The following is a 17292-nucleotide window of genomic DNA, read 5'->3' on the forward strand; positions in this document are numbered from 1 at the left end:
ATAGCATCACACACACACAGCCCCTGTATATAGCATCACACACACAGCCCCTGTATATAGCATCACACACAGCCCCTGTATATAGCATCACACACACAGCCCCTGTATATAGCATCACACACACACAGCCCCTGTATATAGCATCACACACACAGCCCCTGTATATAGCATCACACACACAGCCCCTGTATATAGCATCACACACACACAGCCCCTGTATATAGCATCACACACACACACACACAGCCCCTGTATATAGCATCACACACACACAGCCCCTGTATATAGCGTCAAACACACATCCCCCTGTATATAGCGTCACACACACATCCCCCTGTATATAGCGTCACACACACATCCCCCTGTATATAGCGTCACACACATCCCCCTGTATATAGCGTCACACACACATCCCCCTGTATATAGCGTCACACACACATCCCCTGTATATAGCGTCACACACATCCCCCTGTATATAGCGTCACGCACACATCCCCTGTATATAGCGTCACACACACATCCCCCTGTAAATAGCGTCACACACATCCCCCTGTATATAGCGTCACACACATCCCCCTGTATATAGCGTCTCACACAGCCCCCCCTGTATATAGTGTCACACAGAGCCCCCTGTATATAGCATCACACACACACAGCCCCTGTATATAGCATCACACACACAGCCCCTGTATATAGCATCACACACACAGCCCCTGTATATAGCATCACACACACAGCCCCCTGTATATAGCATCACACACACAGCCCCTGTATATAGCATCACACACACAGCCCCTGTATATAGCATCACACACACACAGCCCCTGTATATAGCATCACACAGACACAGCCCCTGTATATAGCATCACACAGACACAGCCCCTGTATATAGCATCACACACACATCCCCCTGTATATAGCGTCACACACATCCCCCTGTATATAGCGTCACACACAGCCCCCCCTGTATATAGCGTCACACACACACAGCCCCTGTATATAGCATCACACACACAGCCCCCTGTATATAGCATCACACACACAGCCCCTGTATATAGCATCACACACACAGCCCCTGTATATAGCATCACACACACAGCCCCTGTATATAGCATCACACACACAGCCCCTGTATATAGCATCACACACACAGCCCCTGTATATAGCATCACACACACACAGCCCCTGTATATAGCATCACACACAAACAGCCCCTGTATATAGCATCACACACACACAGCCCCTGTATATAGCATCACACACACAGCCCCTGTATATAGCATCACACACACACAGCCCCTGTATATAGCATCACACACACACAGCCCCTGTATATAGCATCACACACACACACAGCCCCTGTATATAGCATCACACACACATCCCCCTGTATATAGCGTCACACACACCTCCCCCTGTATATAGCGTCACACACATCCCCCTGTATATAGCGTCACACACACATCCCCCTGTATATAGCGTCACACACACATCCCCCTGTATATAGCATCACACACATCCCCCTGTATATAGCGTCACACACATCCCCCTGTATATAGCGTCACACACAGCCCCCCCTGTATATAGCGTCACACACAGCCCCCTGTATATAGCATCACACACACACAGCCCCTGTATATAGCGTCACACACACATCCCCCTGTATATAGCGTCACACACATCCCCCTGTATATAGCGTCACACACACATCCCCCTGTATATAGCGTCACACACACATCCCCCTGTATATAGCGTCACACACATCCCCCTGTATATAGCGTCACACACATCCCCCTGTATATAGCGTCACGCACAGCCCCCCCTGTATATAGCGTCACACACAGCCCCCTGTATATAGCATCACACACACACAGCCCCTGTATATAGCATCACACACACAGCCCCTGTATATAGCATCACACACACAGCCTCCTGTATATAGCATCACACACACAGCCCCTGTATATAGCATCACACACACAGCCCCTGTATATAGCATCACACACACAGCCCCTGTATATAGCATCACACACACAGCCCCTGTATATAGCATCACACACACACAGCCCCTGTATATAGCATCACACACACACAGCCCCTGTATATAGCATCACACACACACAGCCCCTGTATATAGCATCACACACACACAGCCCCTGTATATAGCATCACACACACAGCCCCTGTATATAGCATCACACACACAGCCCCTGTATATAGCATCACACACACAGCCCCTGTATATAGCATCACACACACACAGCCCCTGTATATAGCATCACACACACAGCCCCTGTATATAGCATCACACACACAGCCCCTGTATATAGCATCACACACACACAGCCCCTGTATATAGCATCACACACACAGCCCCTGTATATAGCATCACACACACACAGCCCCTGTATATTGCATCACAAACACACAGCCCCTGTATATAGCATCACACACACAGCCCCTGTATATAGCATCACACACACAGCCCCTGTATATAGCATCACACACACACAGCCCCTGTATATAGCATCACACACAGCCCCTGTATATAGCATCACACACACAGCCCCTGTATATAGCATCACACACACACAGCCCCTGTAGATAGCATCACACACAGCAGTGATGAAGGGAGGTAGTGAGTTATGGAAGAATGAAGGGAGGGAAGAACAGGTGGAGGGAGTGAGTGATGAAGGGATGGGGGTTTGGAAAAGCACTCACCAGCCTGGAGCGCTGTGTAAAAACTTGACTGGTGGGCGGGCCTTCTTCCCTGCAGATATTCTGCTCCTTCACTGTGATAGACGGACCTGATTGGTGGGCGGGGGTCACATGGGCACGACGTCATCAAAGGTCCTTTAGCCTTCAATTCGGAGCACATTTATGTAGAGGTAACGTTCACTATCCCGACTAAGCCCTCCCCGAATTGTTCTGCCTGCACCTTCTCTCTGCAGTGACAGTTAGCGCTGCATAGTTTTTACGATTATGTGCAGTTCGGGAAGCAATGGGCCCCCTGAGTGCCTCGGGCCCCGGGCGACCGCCCGAAACGCCCATATGATGATCCGCCATTGGTCAGACTAGCCTCTACACTACAATCGATTGTGATACTAGCGTATGTTCAGCAGTCTGCAGCTGCTGACCTAAGCATTTACGCTCTTGCATATATCATACTCTATCCTGCCACAGTGAAGGCATAGTTCACATAGAGCAGGGCTAGCTGACCTTAGCTACAAATTTTAACTTATTGTGTCTGTTGTTCGCCTTTCCTTGGACATTTTATTAGCATACCATTAAAAGTTATATTTTATTAATTACTCAGTTAGTAGTTGGGAAATTGGGTTTACATTAGTTCATCGATTCATTCATATACCTGCCAACTACTAGGGTCTTCCTAGTATCCTAGTGTTACTGGCTCTTTAACCCCTCAAATGCTGCAATCAATCGCGACCGCAGCATCTGAGGCGTTGAAAAGAGGGGGGGCCCCCTCCGACAGCCCATCGCCCCCCCCTGCAACGAGATCAGAGGGTGACGATGGTTGTTATGGCAGCCCAGGGGCCTACTGAAGGCCCCCAGAGCTGCCTGAACTCTGCTTCTGTTAAGCCCTGCTTGTGGCACGGCTTAACAGATGCCTGTAAAAATGACAATATACTGCAATACATTAGTTTTGCAGTATATTGCACCAGCGATCGGTGGTTCAAGTCCCCTAGGGGGACTAATAAAATGTGTAAAAAGAAGTGATATAAAGTTTTTAGTAGTGCAAGAAAAATAAAAAAATAAAAAAAGTTCAAAAAACCCCTCTTTTCCCATTTTTCCTCTAAAGTAATGTAAAAAATAAAAAAGTAAACAAAATTGGTATTTCTGTGTCCATAAAGTCTGCACTGTTACAATATAGCAATATTTAGTGCGCACGTTGAGTACCGTAAAAGATAAAAATTGGAAACCTACAAAATCAGTTTTTTTGGTCACCTTAGCTCCCCAAAAAAATTTAATAAAAAATTATCAAAAAGTCATATGTACCAACAAATGGTGCCAATAAAAACTACAGCTTGTCTCGCAAAACATAAGCCCTTACACCGCTCAATGCACGGAAAAATAAAATGGTATGGCTCTCAGAATTTGGAGACATTTTTTTTACCACACAGTGAAAGACGTAAAAACGGATACCAGAAAATAATGGAGGAATTGCAGTTTTTCCCAATTTCAGCACGCAAATAATTTTTTTCAGCTTCCGAGTACATTATATGGTACTTTAAATGCTACCAATAGAAACTACAACTCCTCCCGCAAAATATAAGCCCTCACACCACTCTATTGACGGAAAAATAAAGACGTTATGGCTCTTGGAAGGCGGGAAGTAAAAAATGAAAATGAAAAATAAAAAATGGCTGTGTCCTTAAGGGGTTAATATGCTTGGATACAGCACTTTGTGAACAGCCAGCTTCTTTAGCAATGTCCTTTTGTGGCTTACGCTCCTTGTGGAGGGTGTCAATGACTGTCTTCTGGACAACTGTCAAGTCAGCAGTCTTCCCCATGATTGTGTAGCCTACTGAACCAGACTGTTGGACCATTTAAAAGCTTAGGAAACCTTTGCAGGTGTTTTGTGTTGATTAGCTGATTAGAGTGTGACACCATAATTCTACAATCTTGAACTTTTAACCAATATTTAAATTGCGTGTAGACGGAACAAAGGCAAACCCAGCAGCACAGGGTTGACGGCCTTGGGCAGGACAAACAGGGAGATGAGCTCAGAGTGAAGAACTCCCACTAGAAGTCACAACGGCTTGGTCACAGACAAAACAGGGTCAGGCAGTGGCAGTCCATCTACCGAGGCAACGATCAACGGCATTTCCAGCAAAACAGTGGGCAACTGAAGAAGATCCACAAGGTCTTGGCAGATGAAATTGGCTGCAGAGCCAGAGTCCAGGTAGGCAGGGACCGGATGGGGCCTCTCGCCAGCGATGATGCTCACAGGAATGAATAGTTCTATTAAATGCAGTATCGCCCAGTGTTGTCTCTCCAAAAAAACCTATGCGTTGCGTTTTTTTGGCTTCTGGGGACATAGACGCACTACATAGCCAGCAAGGCCACAAGAGGTCCGCCTGCGCTGTTTCTCCTGAACAGACAGTTTAAGCCGATCCACGTGCATCGGAAACTTGGGTGAAGCAGTAGAAGAAGGCAAGAGGGGTTGCTGGAAGTTGGGCTCCAGTCTAGGAAGCCGTCTCTCCTGTCGAACTTCTTGAGATCTCTCTCTGAGTCTTATGTCCACTCAAGTAGCAAGTAGAATCAGGTTGTCCAAGGCAGATGGAAGCTCTCGAGCAGCAAGTTCGTTCTTTATTCGTTCTTTCGTTCGGGCGATTGGCCATGCCAGAAGGACACTACCAATGCCTCATTGTTCCAGGACAGTTCTCCTGCCAGGGTCCGGAACTTGATGGTGTATTCGCCCACGGAGGCGTCCTCCTGGCAAAGGTTAAAGATAGCAGTGGCTGCCGACGAGACTCGTCCAGGCTCATCAAATACAGTACGGAATAACCGCACGAACCGCTGGAAGTCTCGGGTCCATGTCGTTCCCAGATTGGGTTCGCCCATGCCAGGGCCTTGCCGGCAAGTAAACACATAATGAAGGTGATCCTGGCTCCGTCCGAAGGAAATGCTGAGGCGTGCAGGGTGTAGTGGATATGGCTTTGGTTCAGAAATCCCCTGCACGTACCTGCGTCTCCATGGAAACGAGGTGGCAATGGCAGCGAGAACCGAGGATCTGAACCGGAGCTGCCAGGAGGTGTAGCAGGAGGATCGATTCGTAGGAGCTTGAACAGGAGCAGAGAAGGAAGCAGCTAGCGCCCCTAGCTGCTGTGCCATGGATTCTGGTGCCACCAGAAGTTGATCCTGTCGTGCTCGCAGATCCTGCAGGTCCGCCTGCATGGCTTGGGAGGGTGACAGGCCCTTGAATTGACCAGTGGGGTCCATGGCCTGAGCGTACTGTCACGACGCGGGGTGTGGACCCACTGGGCCGTACCGTGTAGCGGGATAGCAGCTGACCAAACAGGTGCAGTACAAAGTCTATAGTCCAGAAAGGGTACCTGAGGCAATGTAAACAGTAGCGGTGATTCAGGCTGAAGATAAGGCTCCAGCAGTAGATGCACAACTCGACTTCAACTCTAGACAGCACAGAGGCACTGGATACAGGGTACAGGCAGCAGGAACGGGTAACACTGGGAACTGGAAAACACTAGGAGACCATTTGCAAGACAAACTTTAGGTACACAACAACGCTCAGGCAATGATCATTTACCCCCTTTGTGTCCATGAATAGCCAAATACAATTTTTTTAAACTAATACTCACCTAGTCCCTTTCTCACACTGAAATGCTCTCTTTAGGCCTGCAAACTATGAGACGCTGGGACAGAATCTCTGTGCATGCCAACGTGATGTCGTCTCATAAACTGCAGGCCTCAAGTGGGCCGTAGCCTATATGAGAGTGAATGTTTGAGCCATAGTAGTCAACTGTACCTGTGTCCTGAGAGGATACCCGGATGCCCGGTGCAAGCGATGTCCGTGGGACATGAGCATAAGTGATGGCCACATATGCTCGTGTACCATACACCTAAGTACGTTGCAATTGAAACATATTGGGGGGACACTAGTAGAACGGTCTAATTTTAATAGCACTTAACACCAGTAATACTGCAATAGTAATAGAGTCTGGTAATCTGGATCCCTTCAGTCTCTGTTGTAGTACAGAAGTTCATTGTAGCAATATATAGTGTTCCGCAAATACAATAAGGAAAATTATACAATAATAATACTAGGTGCTCAGTAGTGATATTAAATCCCATTATTTATGGACCGTTTCACAAGATTTTCTTCAATTTTTAACATAAAATTATAAAGGCTGTTTTCATGGTCTGTTAGAGAAGGGCTGGGTCACTAGTTGCACTATATTCCCCTTAAAGGCTATATACATATTTAAAATAGTTTTCTTCATTTGTTTGTTTGTTTTTATAAAAATACTTTTTATTAAGAATAATTTTTACTTTTTCAGTTACAGCTGCTTTGTATTCTGTATACAGAGCGGCTGTATCTAGCGCTGAAACCTGTACCTGTCAGGTCAGTGGCACTAAAATGGTTCAGTGTCAGCGGGTTCTGTGTTTCTCTGACACGCAGGATCCACCTGTTATCCATCACATATAGGTTTATAACTTAGATGTGATTAGTAACAGCTGACACTGAACCCGTCAGTATACAGGATACATGATACAAAGCAGCTGTATCTCAAAAAGTGAAAATAATTTTTAACAAAAAGTACAAAACACACTGATAGACATTTTGTATTTTAAAAAAAATGACATCAAAGCTGTACATAGCCTTTAAGAAATTTATTTCTGGCATGAATTAGTTCCCTTTTCAGACCATTGTTCTTCCCATAATAACTAGTTGGTTTAGCTCTACTGTATTATACTTTATTTGGCTGAATTGCTCCCTGTAGCATCTTTATACCAGCCTGTAGCCCGGGGTTCAGAAACATCCTATATTATCTAGTGTTGACAATGGTTCCATGAGCTGTAGCAGGGAAAGTTGCCTCTTTACGTTGGCTTCTGTTCACCTGTAAGAATGAGCACTGAGAAATGACAGATTTGAGCAGTGGATTAGTCCCTGATGCAAGATCTGCAAGCAGTGGTCTCCTCAAATGGAGCAAAGAAATTTTTGGGGCTCTCTCAAGGCCCAAGTCGGCATCTTTCACACCCCGTATAGAAGAGGCTGGACGCAGCCCGCAGGGATTAAGGGAAGCCGACATGACCGTCCTGGTGGGGAAAGGGTTAATTAGGTGAGGGAGAGTTGGAGGGAGTTGGAGGGGGGACGGGAAGGAGTTAAGGGGGACGGGGGGCCGTTACTGAGCTTCCCGCTGTTTCTCGGCATTGAGCCGGAAGCAGCGGGAGGAGTAACACAGAAACAGTAAGCTCCCCGTTGCCCGTGCTTCTCAGGATGTCAGAGACTTTAATGTTAGAGCGGCTGCGTGCCGCTGCTGTGCACCACGGTCCCGGATGGCTAGAGGAGACCGTGGCTGCAATAACGAAGATCCCGGACGCCGTTTCGCCACGTCGGGCCCGGCGTTCGGGGTCTGTTGCAAAGGACAGGCTCCCCTCCCCCGGCCCCCTTACAAGCATGGCTATGGCGGCGGGGGGGGAGTCGGCAACAACCGCTCCTGCGCAGAGCAGGCAGAGAGCGTTGCCGGGGGTGACGGCGATGCAGGCCGGGTCGACCCGTCCCTCTCGGCGGTCCCGACCTCCAGAGCGCCTCAGTCCGGAGGCAGTCCCGCGGACACGGCGTCGCAGAGGGAGCCCGATCCCGGACGCTGCAGGCCAGGCAGCTGTGAGGACCGCCCCTTCCCAGGCCCTGCGTCCTGGCAGGAATCCCAGGCCGCGACGGGGTCCGGCGGTAAGCAGGGAGTCGCAGGCTGGGCTCCCTGTCACCCCTCCCCCATCAGATGGAAGATTTGGAGGACAAGGTACGGCCGCCCCGCCTGGTGATGTTCCGGCCAGGGGGCAGGCTTCGTCAGGATCGTCTAGACGGACGCCTAGATCTTCAGCAACGTCGAGGCAACAGGTCCGGTCGGAAGTCTGGGTCCCGGCGGTCGGGCGGCAGGTTGCCGGCCCATCGGTCAGCGCGTCCTCATCTCCGTTCCGAAGATGTCGTTGGGATGGACAGTCGTCGGCGAGAGAAGAGCTGGAGGAAGGTGAACTGGACGTGTATCGTCGAGGTCAGGATGGTCCGGCTGACGGGAACACAGCACCTGTGCAGCCCGGTGAGTGTATAACTCCATCATTGTCTTATCCAGCGATTTTTATGTCGGGTGTCGGCGGGGGGGCTGCTAGCATTGCATCGGGGGCCGGTAGTGGCGCGGGCGGACGCGACGGAGCGGGTTGGGCAGACTTAGTGGGTTGCTTACGGGAGCTGGTGGGGCGCCTAGACAGGGCTGCGGCGCCGGTAGTAACGGAAGTGTCCCCTGCGGTAGTTTGGGAAGGCCCCAGGGACGTGGGATCGTTACAGGCGCGTCCCGTGATGGCGGTTAGAGAGGCGGTCGCGGTGTCGGTACAGACCGAGGCACAAAAGGATGGCGATCGAGTGCGTATGGATGATCGTGCTCGGGGGGAGGTGTACGTTTGTTTTGAGGGTCCGTTGGGGGCGCATTTAAAGCAGGAGGTGCGCGATAGGATCTGGAAGGACGAATATGTTGAAATTTTTTCTCTCTTGCCGCTGGCTAAATTTAATTTGGATAAAAGCAAGCGGGATGAGAGTAAAAAGGACGAGGAGGAACGGCGGCGGTATAGGCTTATCCCGCAGACGTTCGTTAATTGGTCGCAGGCGTTCGCCATATTGGCTAGTGTGATAGGGGAAAAGGCGCCGGAAAATTGTTCGGCGTTGTTTTGTTATTTTGATGCCATTGGGGAGGCTCATAGGGCGTATGGGGGTCAGGCGTGGCTGCGATACGATGAGCAATTCCGTCAGCGGAAGGCGGTTCGGCCGGCGATTCGGTGGGACCAGAAGGATATTGCTCTCTGGTTACGGGTTACGGCTCCGGTTAGGCAGTCCTTTCCCGGGAGCGTCGGCCAGGGAGGCCAGTCTAGTCAGGGTGGACAAAGCGGCGGGGGAAAGGCGGGGTTTTGCTGGCAATTTAATGAAGGTCAGTGCAAGTTCGGGGCCACGTGCAAGTTCAAGCACGTGTGTTCCGAGTGTAATGGTGCATCACACGGGGCGGCAAAATGTCTGCGAAAAAAGAGGTCAGGGAACCAGCACGCGGCTGGTCAAGGGGGTGTCGCCGGTGAGGGTGGAAAAGATGGCCCCTTATCTAAATGAGTATCCGGATAGGGCGGCGGCTTAGTTGCTTTATGAAGGGTTTCGTGTTGGTTTTGTTATTCCTCCGCCTCCTTATGAGGTTCCGGTTACGCGGAGGAATTTAAAATCGGCTTACTTGCATGCGAAAGTCGTGTCGGAAAAGTTGTTTAAAGAAGTTTCGTTGGGCCGCATGTCGGGGCCGTTTGTTGAGTCGCCGGTAAAAGATTTAGTTGTGTCCCCGTTGGGTATTGTCCCTAAACGCGAGCCCGGAAAGTTTCGTTTGATTCAACATTTATCGTATCCCAAGGGTTCGTCGGTAAATGACGGGATTGATCACGAGTTGTGCTCCGTAGTTTATACCTCATTCGATAAGGCGGTGGGGTTAGTGCGGGCTGCGGGTCCAGGGGCGCTGTTAGCAAAAACCGACATCGAGGCGGCGTTCAGGTTGTTGCCGGTCCATCCAGAAAGCCAACGGCTGTTGGGTTGTTTTTGGAATGGGGCCTTTTACGTGGACCGGTGCCTTCCGATGGGGTGTTCCCTTTCTTGTGCATACTTCGAGGCGTTTAGTAGCTTCGTGGAGTGGGTAACGAGGGGAGTATCCGGGGTCGACTCATTGATCCATTACTTAGATGATTTTTTGTGCGTTGGCCTGCGGGGTTCGCCGGTTTGCGGTAATTTGCTTCATGCACTACAGAAGGTGGCGAGGGATTTTGGGATTCCTTTGGCGCCGGAAAAAACGGAGGGCCCGGTAGCGACGATTTGTTTCTTGGGAATCGAAATAGACTCGGTGGTAATGGAGTGTCGTCTCCCGGCGGATAAGTTGGGTGCTTTGAGGCTGGAGGTTCGACGGGCTTGTAGAATGAAGAAAATGACGCTGAGGGAGCTTTAGTCGCTGCTGGGGAAGTTGAATTTCGCCTGCCGGATTATGCCGATGGGGAGGGTGTTTGGTAGGAGGTTGGCGGCGGCAACGGCGGGAGTGCGTGCGCCGCATCATTTTGTGCGGCTCAAGGAGGAGCACCGAGCTGATCTTCAGGTTTGGGATGACTTCTTGGGCCAGTACAATGGTCGCTCGCTATGGATGGCCCCAGCGCAGGATACGAGTGATTTGAATATTTGTACGGATGCGGCTGGGGCGGGTGGTTTTGGAGCTTACGGGGGAGGTCCGTGGTGCGCGGGTCAATGGCCGGCTAGCTGGGTGTCCAGTGGACTCATGCGGAATCTGGCCCTGCTCGAGCTGTTTCCCATCGTGGTGGCGGCTACCATTTGGGGGGACAGGCTCAGGGATAAGAAGGTCCGTTTTTACTGCGACAACATGGGGGTGGTGCTTGCCATTAATAACATCACGGCGTCCTCTCCTCCGGTAGTTCAATTGTTGCGACATTTAGTGTTGGTGTGTTTGTCATTGAACGCGTGGGTGGTGGCGGTGCATGTCCCGGGGGTACGGAATTGTATCGCTGATGCTCTTTCTCGCTCGCAGTGGGACCGGTTTCGGCAATTGGCACCGGGAGCGGAACGTCTCGGTTTGGCTTGTCCGGAGCATCTTTGGGATCTGGTATCGGTCCCGTAGAGCAGCTGTTACAAAGGTCTTTGGCGCGCACGACGTGGAGTCCTTATGCTGCTTGTTGGAGGCAGTGGGAGGAGTGGGTAAGAGAGTTGGGTGACATCAATACGGATAGAGACAGGTTGGTGGCACTTTTGTACTGGTTAGGGGACGCCTGGGAGGCGGGGTTTTCAGTAGCGAAGGTGAACCGGTTCATATCTGCGGTGGCGTTTGGGTTTAAGTTGCGGGGCTTTCGGGATGTATCGAAGGAATTTCTGGTATCGCAGGCTTTGAAGGGGTTGCGCCGAGGTAGGGTGGAGGCGGATAGTAGAAGGCCGGTGTCGTTTGCTTTGCTTAGCTCGTTGGGCGGTTCATTAGCATCGGTATGTCGTTCTTCAGATGAAATGGATTTGTTTCGGTTGGCTTTTTCGTTAGCGTTCTTTGGAGCATTTAGAATAGGTGAGTTGGTGTCGCCAAGTACCAAACAGGCAGGGGGGCTGAGATCTGGGGAGGTGAGCCTATTTGCAGATCGGCTGGAGGTATGGTTGCTTCGGTCTAAAACTGACCAAGTAGGGAAGGGTAAACTGATAGTTTTGTTCGCTCTCCCGGGGTCGGTCATGTGCCCAGTAGAGTGCATGCGGGGTTTTACGCAAAACAGGGGGTCTCCAGATTTGCCTTTGTTACGTCATGTGGACGGGTCGTTTTTGTCCAGGTTTCAGTTTGGAGCTGTATTTAAAAAATGTTTGACGGCGGTTGGTGTTGCGGTAGGCTCATATTCATCTCATTCCTTCAGGATTGGCGCAGCAACAGAAGCGGGGCGCTGGGGGTTGGATGATGAGGGGGTGAGGCGTATTGGTCGTTGGGAGTCTAAAAGGTTTAAGTCCTATGTCCGCCCCCATATGTTATGATTTTTGTTGTTTACGCGTTACAAATGATATATGGTGGTGCCTAATTGTTTTTTCCGTTTCAGATTCGCCTCCGTGTTTGGTGTGGTTGATGGGTCATTCGTACGTGCACTGGGGGGCTTTGAGGGCGGACGTCCGCCCGGATGGTCGCCAGTTGCGCATTCCGCGACAGGACGCGGTTGTGCATTGGCTGGGTTTTAGAGGTATGTCATGGAGCAGGGTGTTGGCGGAATTCCAGACATATGCGCGGCTTGATAGGGTTCCGGAGGTCTTAGTGTTGCACGTGGGTGGGAATGACTTAGGAGTCCGCCCCTTTCGTGAGTTGGTGCGGGATATCAAACATGATATGTTGTGTTTGTGGGTATATTATCCCAAGTTGGTGATAGTGTGGTCGGACATAATCCCAAGAAAGCATTGGCGGTTAGCTAGATCGGTGGAGAGAGTCAATAAGGCTCGCATAAAAGTTAACCGGGCGGTGTCCCGTTTTGTGGCAAAGAACGGGGGCATTTGCGTGAGGCATAGGGATTTGGAGTCAGGAGTGGGGAATTTCTGGAGGAGTGACGGGGTTCATCTGACCGAGGTTGGCATTGATCTATGGAGCTTGGCGATAGCAGAAGGCATAGAAAGGGCGGTGGTGGTGTGGAGGAACTCACAGGCTTAAGGTGGTCAAGGCCTGTTTCGCTGTGGCGGGGGGAGTCCTTGAGGCCAGTCAGTACAAAATGGTGGGGGGGTCGCATCGGGGGTATGCGTCCCCCAAAAAAGGTACATGGTTGAAGACTTCATCGGGTGTTATCCCTTTGAAGTGGTCTTCTGGTAGAAGGTATATCACTTGAAGGCTTCATCGGGTCTTATCCCTTTGAAGTGGACTTCTAGTGGTCGGTATATCACTTGAGGGCTTCATCGGGTGTTATCCCCTTGAAGTGGACTTCTAGTGGTTGGAGCCATCTGCAGAGGTGAACGGTGCTTCCGAGCTGGTTTACGGCTGGAGGTAATTGGTGGTTTGCAGATGGCTAATTCGGTGTGTTCTTAAAAAAGGAATATCTGAAGGGGCTTCAAGGACTTCCTCTGCTCGGGTTAATGTTAACGTTAAATTGTTATTTACGATTCTGACCCATGTTGGGTCATGTGAATTATTAGGAGGAATTCTCTGGTGGATTCCTAACTAGTTATCCGAATGTTTCGGATTTAAATTGTTTTTATAAAACTGTGAAATTAATAAACGGCTGCTGTGGCCATTTCACATCCAACCTCGGTGTCATGTGTCTTTACTAAAGTGGGGGTGGGGGGATAGTATGGTCTAAGGTTAACACACGACTCTACTTAGGCAGGTCAAGATACTCCCCTAACTTTGAATAATTTGGAGAATTTAACAAGTTTAAGATCGCATCAACATTTATAGATGCAGGGCATTTAAGAGACAATTTTCAGTGTTACAAAACAACAAAAACAGGAAATGTCAACTTAACTCGCGTGAAATATTTATATATTTTTCCTTAAAAGAACTTCCCTCATTCAGCACAGACACCTCGAAGGGTTTCTCTGGTGCCTACGTGCAGCACATGAATGTTGCCATGTCTTCAAATTTCTTCACAATCTTTGTCTGTAAGTAGAAACTTGTCTTATAAAGGGCTAAATCTAAAACAATCTTCACATAAATGAATGAGCATAGAGATTCTATAGTTTATTCGATTTATTCAATTTCATGACTTTGCTATCCTACTAATTCGGGTTGGGTTGAAATACAAATGTAGTAGTTCGGACTTTGTCATTTAACTCTTTAGTGCTGCATTGTTTGAACAATGTGATCAGAGTCATCAACCTCCTATAAAAAAGTGATATATTCCTGTAAGTAGCATTTACTGGGAACTGAATTGTGAAGACTGGACTTTAAACGCATCGTCTGTGAATTTACTGATAGTTGGCATCCCCGATTGTGATAACTTATACCCTCACCCTCACTTTATACACTGATGTTTGGCTTTCCCAGCACTGACTAAGAAGGCTCTGTTCACATCTTGTTTGTTACGCCAATAAGCCCATAGACTTCAATAGTCAAATGTATGCTAAATACATTTGGCCGGCAAATGCTGGTATACCTTTTTTTCCACTGCATTGAAAACTGTATTTAACTACAATTGTAGTCAAGAGGATCCCTAAAAAAAAAAAAATGCAAAGTGTATTTCTTTTTTACAATGGGAGTCAATAGCAGACATTATATATGCATATATATGCAACTGTAAAGGCATATAGTTGAATGACTCTGGGGCATACATTCGGTGGTGCACTGTTTAAAATGAGCACGCTGAGTGTATGCCCCATATGCAGTATATGCAGAGCCTTATTTCAATTTCAGAGAGTTTTTTTATAGACCTAAAAGAGTTGAGCAAAATTAGAAAAGAGGGTTTACAATTTGCCAGAAACATCGCCACTTGCCGATGGAATGTGTCTGGTATTGCAGCTCAGCACCAATCACTTGAATAGCTGAGCAGCAATACCAGACACTACCCATGCACAAGTGTGGCACTGGGGAAAAAAATCTCTTTTGCCTCTCTCATCTGACAGATTCAAGTCTGCTACATATGCTGATTACTTTACTAATCTATGGAATTAGAGGACAATGTGCTGGGACATGCAGTTTAATCACAGGTGGAAAATGGGACATACGGATGTAGCAGAGTTGAATTTACAATTTTTAGATCTTTTGTGTATTTTAATAGCATAGTGTGTTCACCCACAGTCCTATGTAAAACCAGAAAGCTTGCAGAATTGCAATGAGATGTATGCCCCAGTGTTAAAAAACAGCCTGTGTCTCCTGACATGCAGAATAAAACTGTGGGGAAGTTGGTGAACATACTCTTTTAGGTCTTATATGTGTGGCTTTGGCTCTGTTCATGTCTGCATCAGCACGTCCATCACAGATGATATCAGATTTGACGGTAAAAAGAGTGTACGACAAATCTGGCAGAGGTTTCCGTTATAAACATAGTACATTCATAATTTAGTTTTGTGGGCCACGGTGGTATTTTAGATTATACTGTATATTAAAAGACTGTTCTCCCAATGTGGCTAAATCATGATTGTGTTGTTTTTTTTAGACTTCAGTTATTTTGATAGATCTGGACCTAGAATTGCAGTGAAACACATGTATTGGCCCTCTCCCAAATTCACTCACAAATTTACCTCTCTGGCCTGATGTTACCTCTCACCTCCCGCTTCCTAAAACTCAACAAGGACAAAACTGAATTTATAATTTTTCCCCATTTAACTCCAAGCCCCTTACCAGAAATATCAGTCACAGTTAATGGCTCCACACTTTCCCCAGTCTCAAAAGTCAGCTGCCTCAGGACAACCTTTGAATCTGCAATGTCCTTCAGACCACACAAGCCCTCACTACCTCCTACTGTCTTCACCTTAAAAACAGTTCTTGAATCCACTATTTCCTCAACCTTGAGTCAACAAAAATGAATACGCATGCCCCCATGAAGACTCTAAAAATCCTCTTCTGCTACTTCCCCTGTTACAGACTTGCACAACTCCAATCTATTCTCAACTCCACTGCCCAATTAATCCCCCTCTCCTCTTGTTCCTCTTCTGCCTCTCCTATCTGCCAGTCCCTCCACTGGGTATCCACTGCCAAGCGAATAATTTTTAAAATAGCGACTATAACATAAAAGTCAGTTCACATCCTGCCCCCCATTAATCTCTGCCCTAATCTCCCGCTACCTCCCCACAAATAATCTCCAGTCCACAAAATGTCTCCTCCACACATCTAAGCCTTAATCTCCCACTAACTTCCAACACGTAATCTTCGGTCCTCACCAGACCTTTATCTCTGCACATCTCTGCTTCTACCATCATCATCTTCAAGATGCATCTCCCGTGCATCTCCCATACTCTAGAACTCACTAACCCAACACATCAAACTCTTTTCCATGATATAAACTTTCATAAGCAACCTGAAAATCCCCCTCTTCAGAAAAGTTTACATCCTGCAATAACTACATCTCCACTACACAACTTTTAAGCACCTTTTGTCTCGTTCCCCTTCCCCTCACAGATGGTTTTCCCTCGGGGATCAAGCCCTCTATCCATCTGTCTCTCAGTAAACTCAGGTTTATTGTACCTGCTAGTTTTTATTATTTGTTCATGTGATGTAAGTAAACCCGCTGTATTTCATATGTACAACACCCTGAAAGTTGATGTTGCTATAAAAGAAATAATAATAATGTATGTAACACACACTGTGCTACATTTTTCTTTTTTTGTGGTCTTCCAATACTAGAGGAAACGACATCACTACCAGTATGTAAGGATGTAACCTTTAGGTCCTCTTACACGGCCCGACGAGACAACTCGTTGATTGGCGCTTGTTTGCTCCTTTCACTAGGGGCTATTTATGGGGTCGAGCTCTCATTACTATGATCACTCGTCCCCATACATCTCTATCATCCTGGCAGCACGTCTCCCTGTTTACCCAGGGAGATGTGCTGCCAACAACGATAATATTTTAGGCTGCGTAAACTATACAACTAACCGATGGACAAGTGTTTGCCTGATAATTAGCCGATGTATAAGTGCCTTTACAGTCCAAAAACAATGTAATTTATCTTGCATGTCATTCCACTGATTTAACCACTACATTTTCTTGTCTCTGTTCTAATTTAACGTATCTTACCTTTCAGATGTGTTGTTATCAGCAATACATTTATCTTGGGGTAAGTAATTTTATTTTCTCAAAATTGAATATCAATTTTCAATTGCGAATGACTCAATGGTCAATATTAAAGAACCAAGAAAGTAATAGGATTCTATGAGACTATAAAGCAGGATTTACAGTGTTTTGCTTCATTTTGTTGCATTTTTTGATGCCATTTTTGTAAGCGCATTGTGGTGCTTTTGTTAGTGCGGCCAGATGTTACATTAAAGTCTTTAGTAAAATATCAAATGCACTAAACAGAGCTGCATTTTGGTTTGTGGTGTTTTTTTTTTCCATACGCAGCATGCTCTGTGTATGGCAT

General features: G+C 47.8%; 1 protein-coding gene across 1 annotated transcript in view; it reads left to right on the forward strand.

Annotated features, from left to right (window-relative positions):
• Positions 1 to 13804: 13804 nt before the first annotated feature.
• Positions 13805 to 17292, forward strand: part of LOC142661447 (uncharacterized) — an 89247-nt gene continuing 85759 nt past the window's right edge. Inside the window, exons 1-2 of the mRNA XM_075838841.1 lie at positions 13805 to 13876; positions 16957 to 16989. Coding sequence (XP_075694956.1) covers positions 13834 to 13876; positions 16957 to 16989 — 76 coding nt within the window. The 5' untranslated portion in view covers positions 13805 to 13833. The remainder of the gene's footprint in view (positions 13877 to 16956; positions 16990 to 17292) is intronic.

The sequence above is a fragment of the Rhinoderma darwinii genome, chromosome 10 (assembly GCF_050947455.1).
Source record: "Rhinoderma darwinii isolate aRhiDar2 chromosome 10, aRhiDar2.hap1, whole genome shotgun sequence".
NCBI lineage: Eukaryota > Metazoa > Chordata > Amphibia > Anura > Rhinodermatidae > Rhinoderma > Rhinoderma darwinii.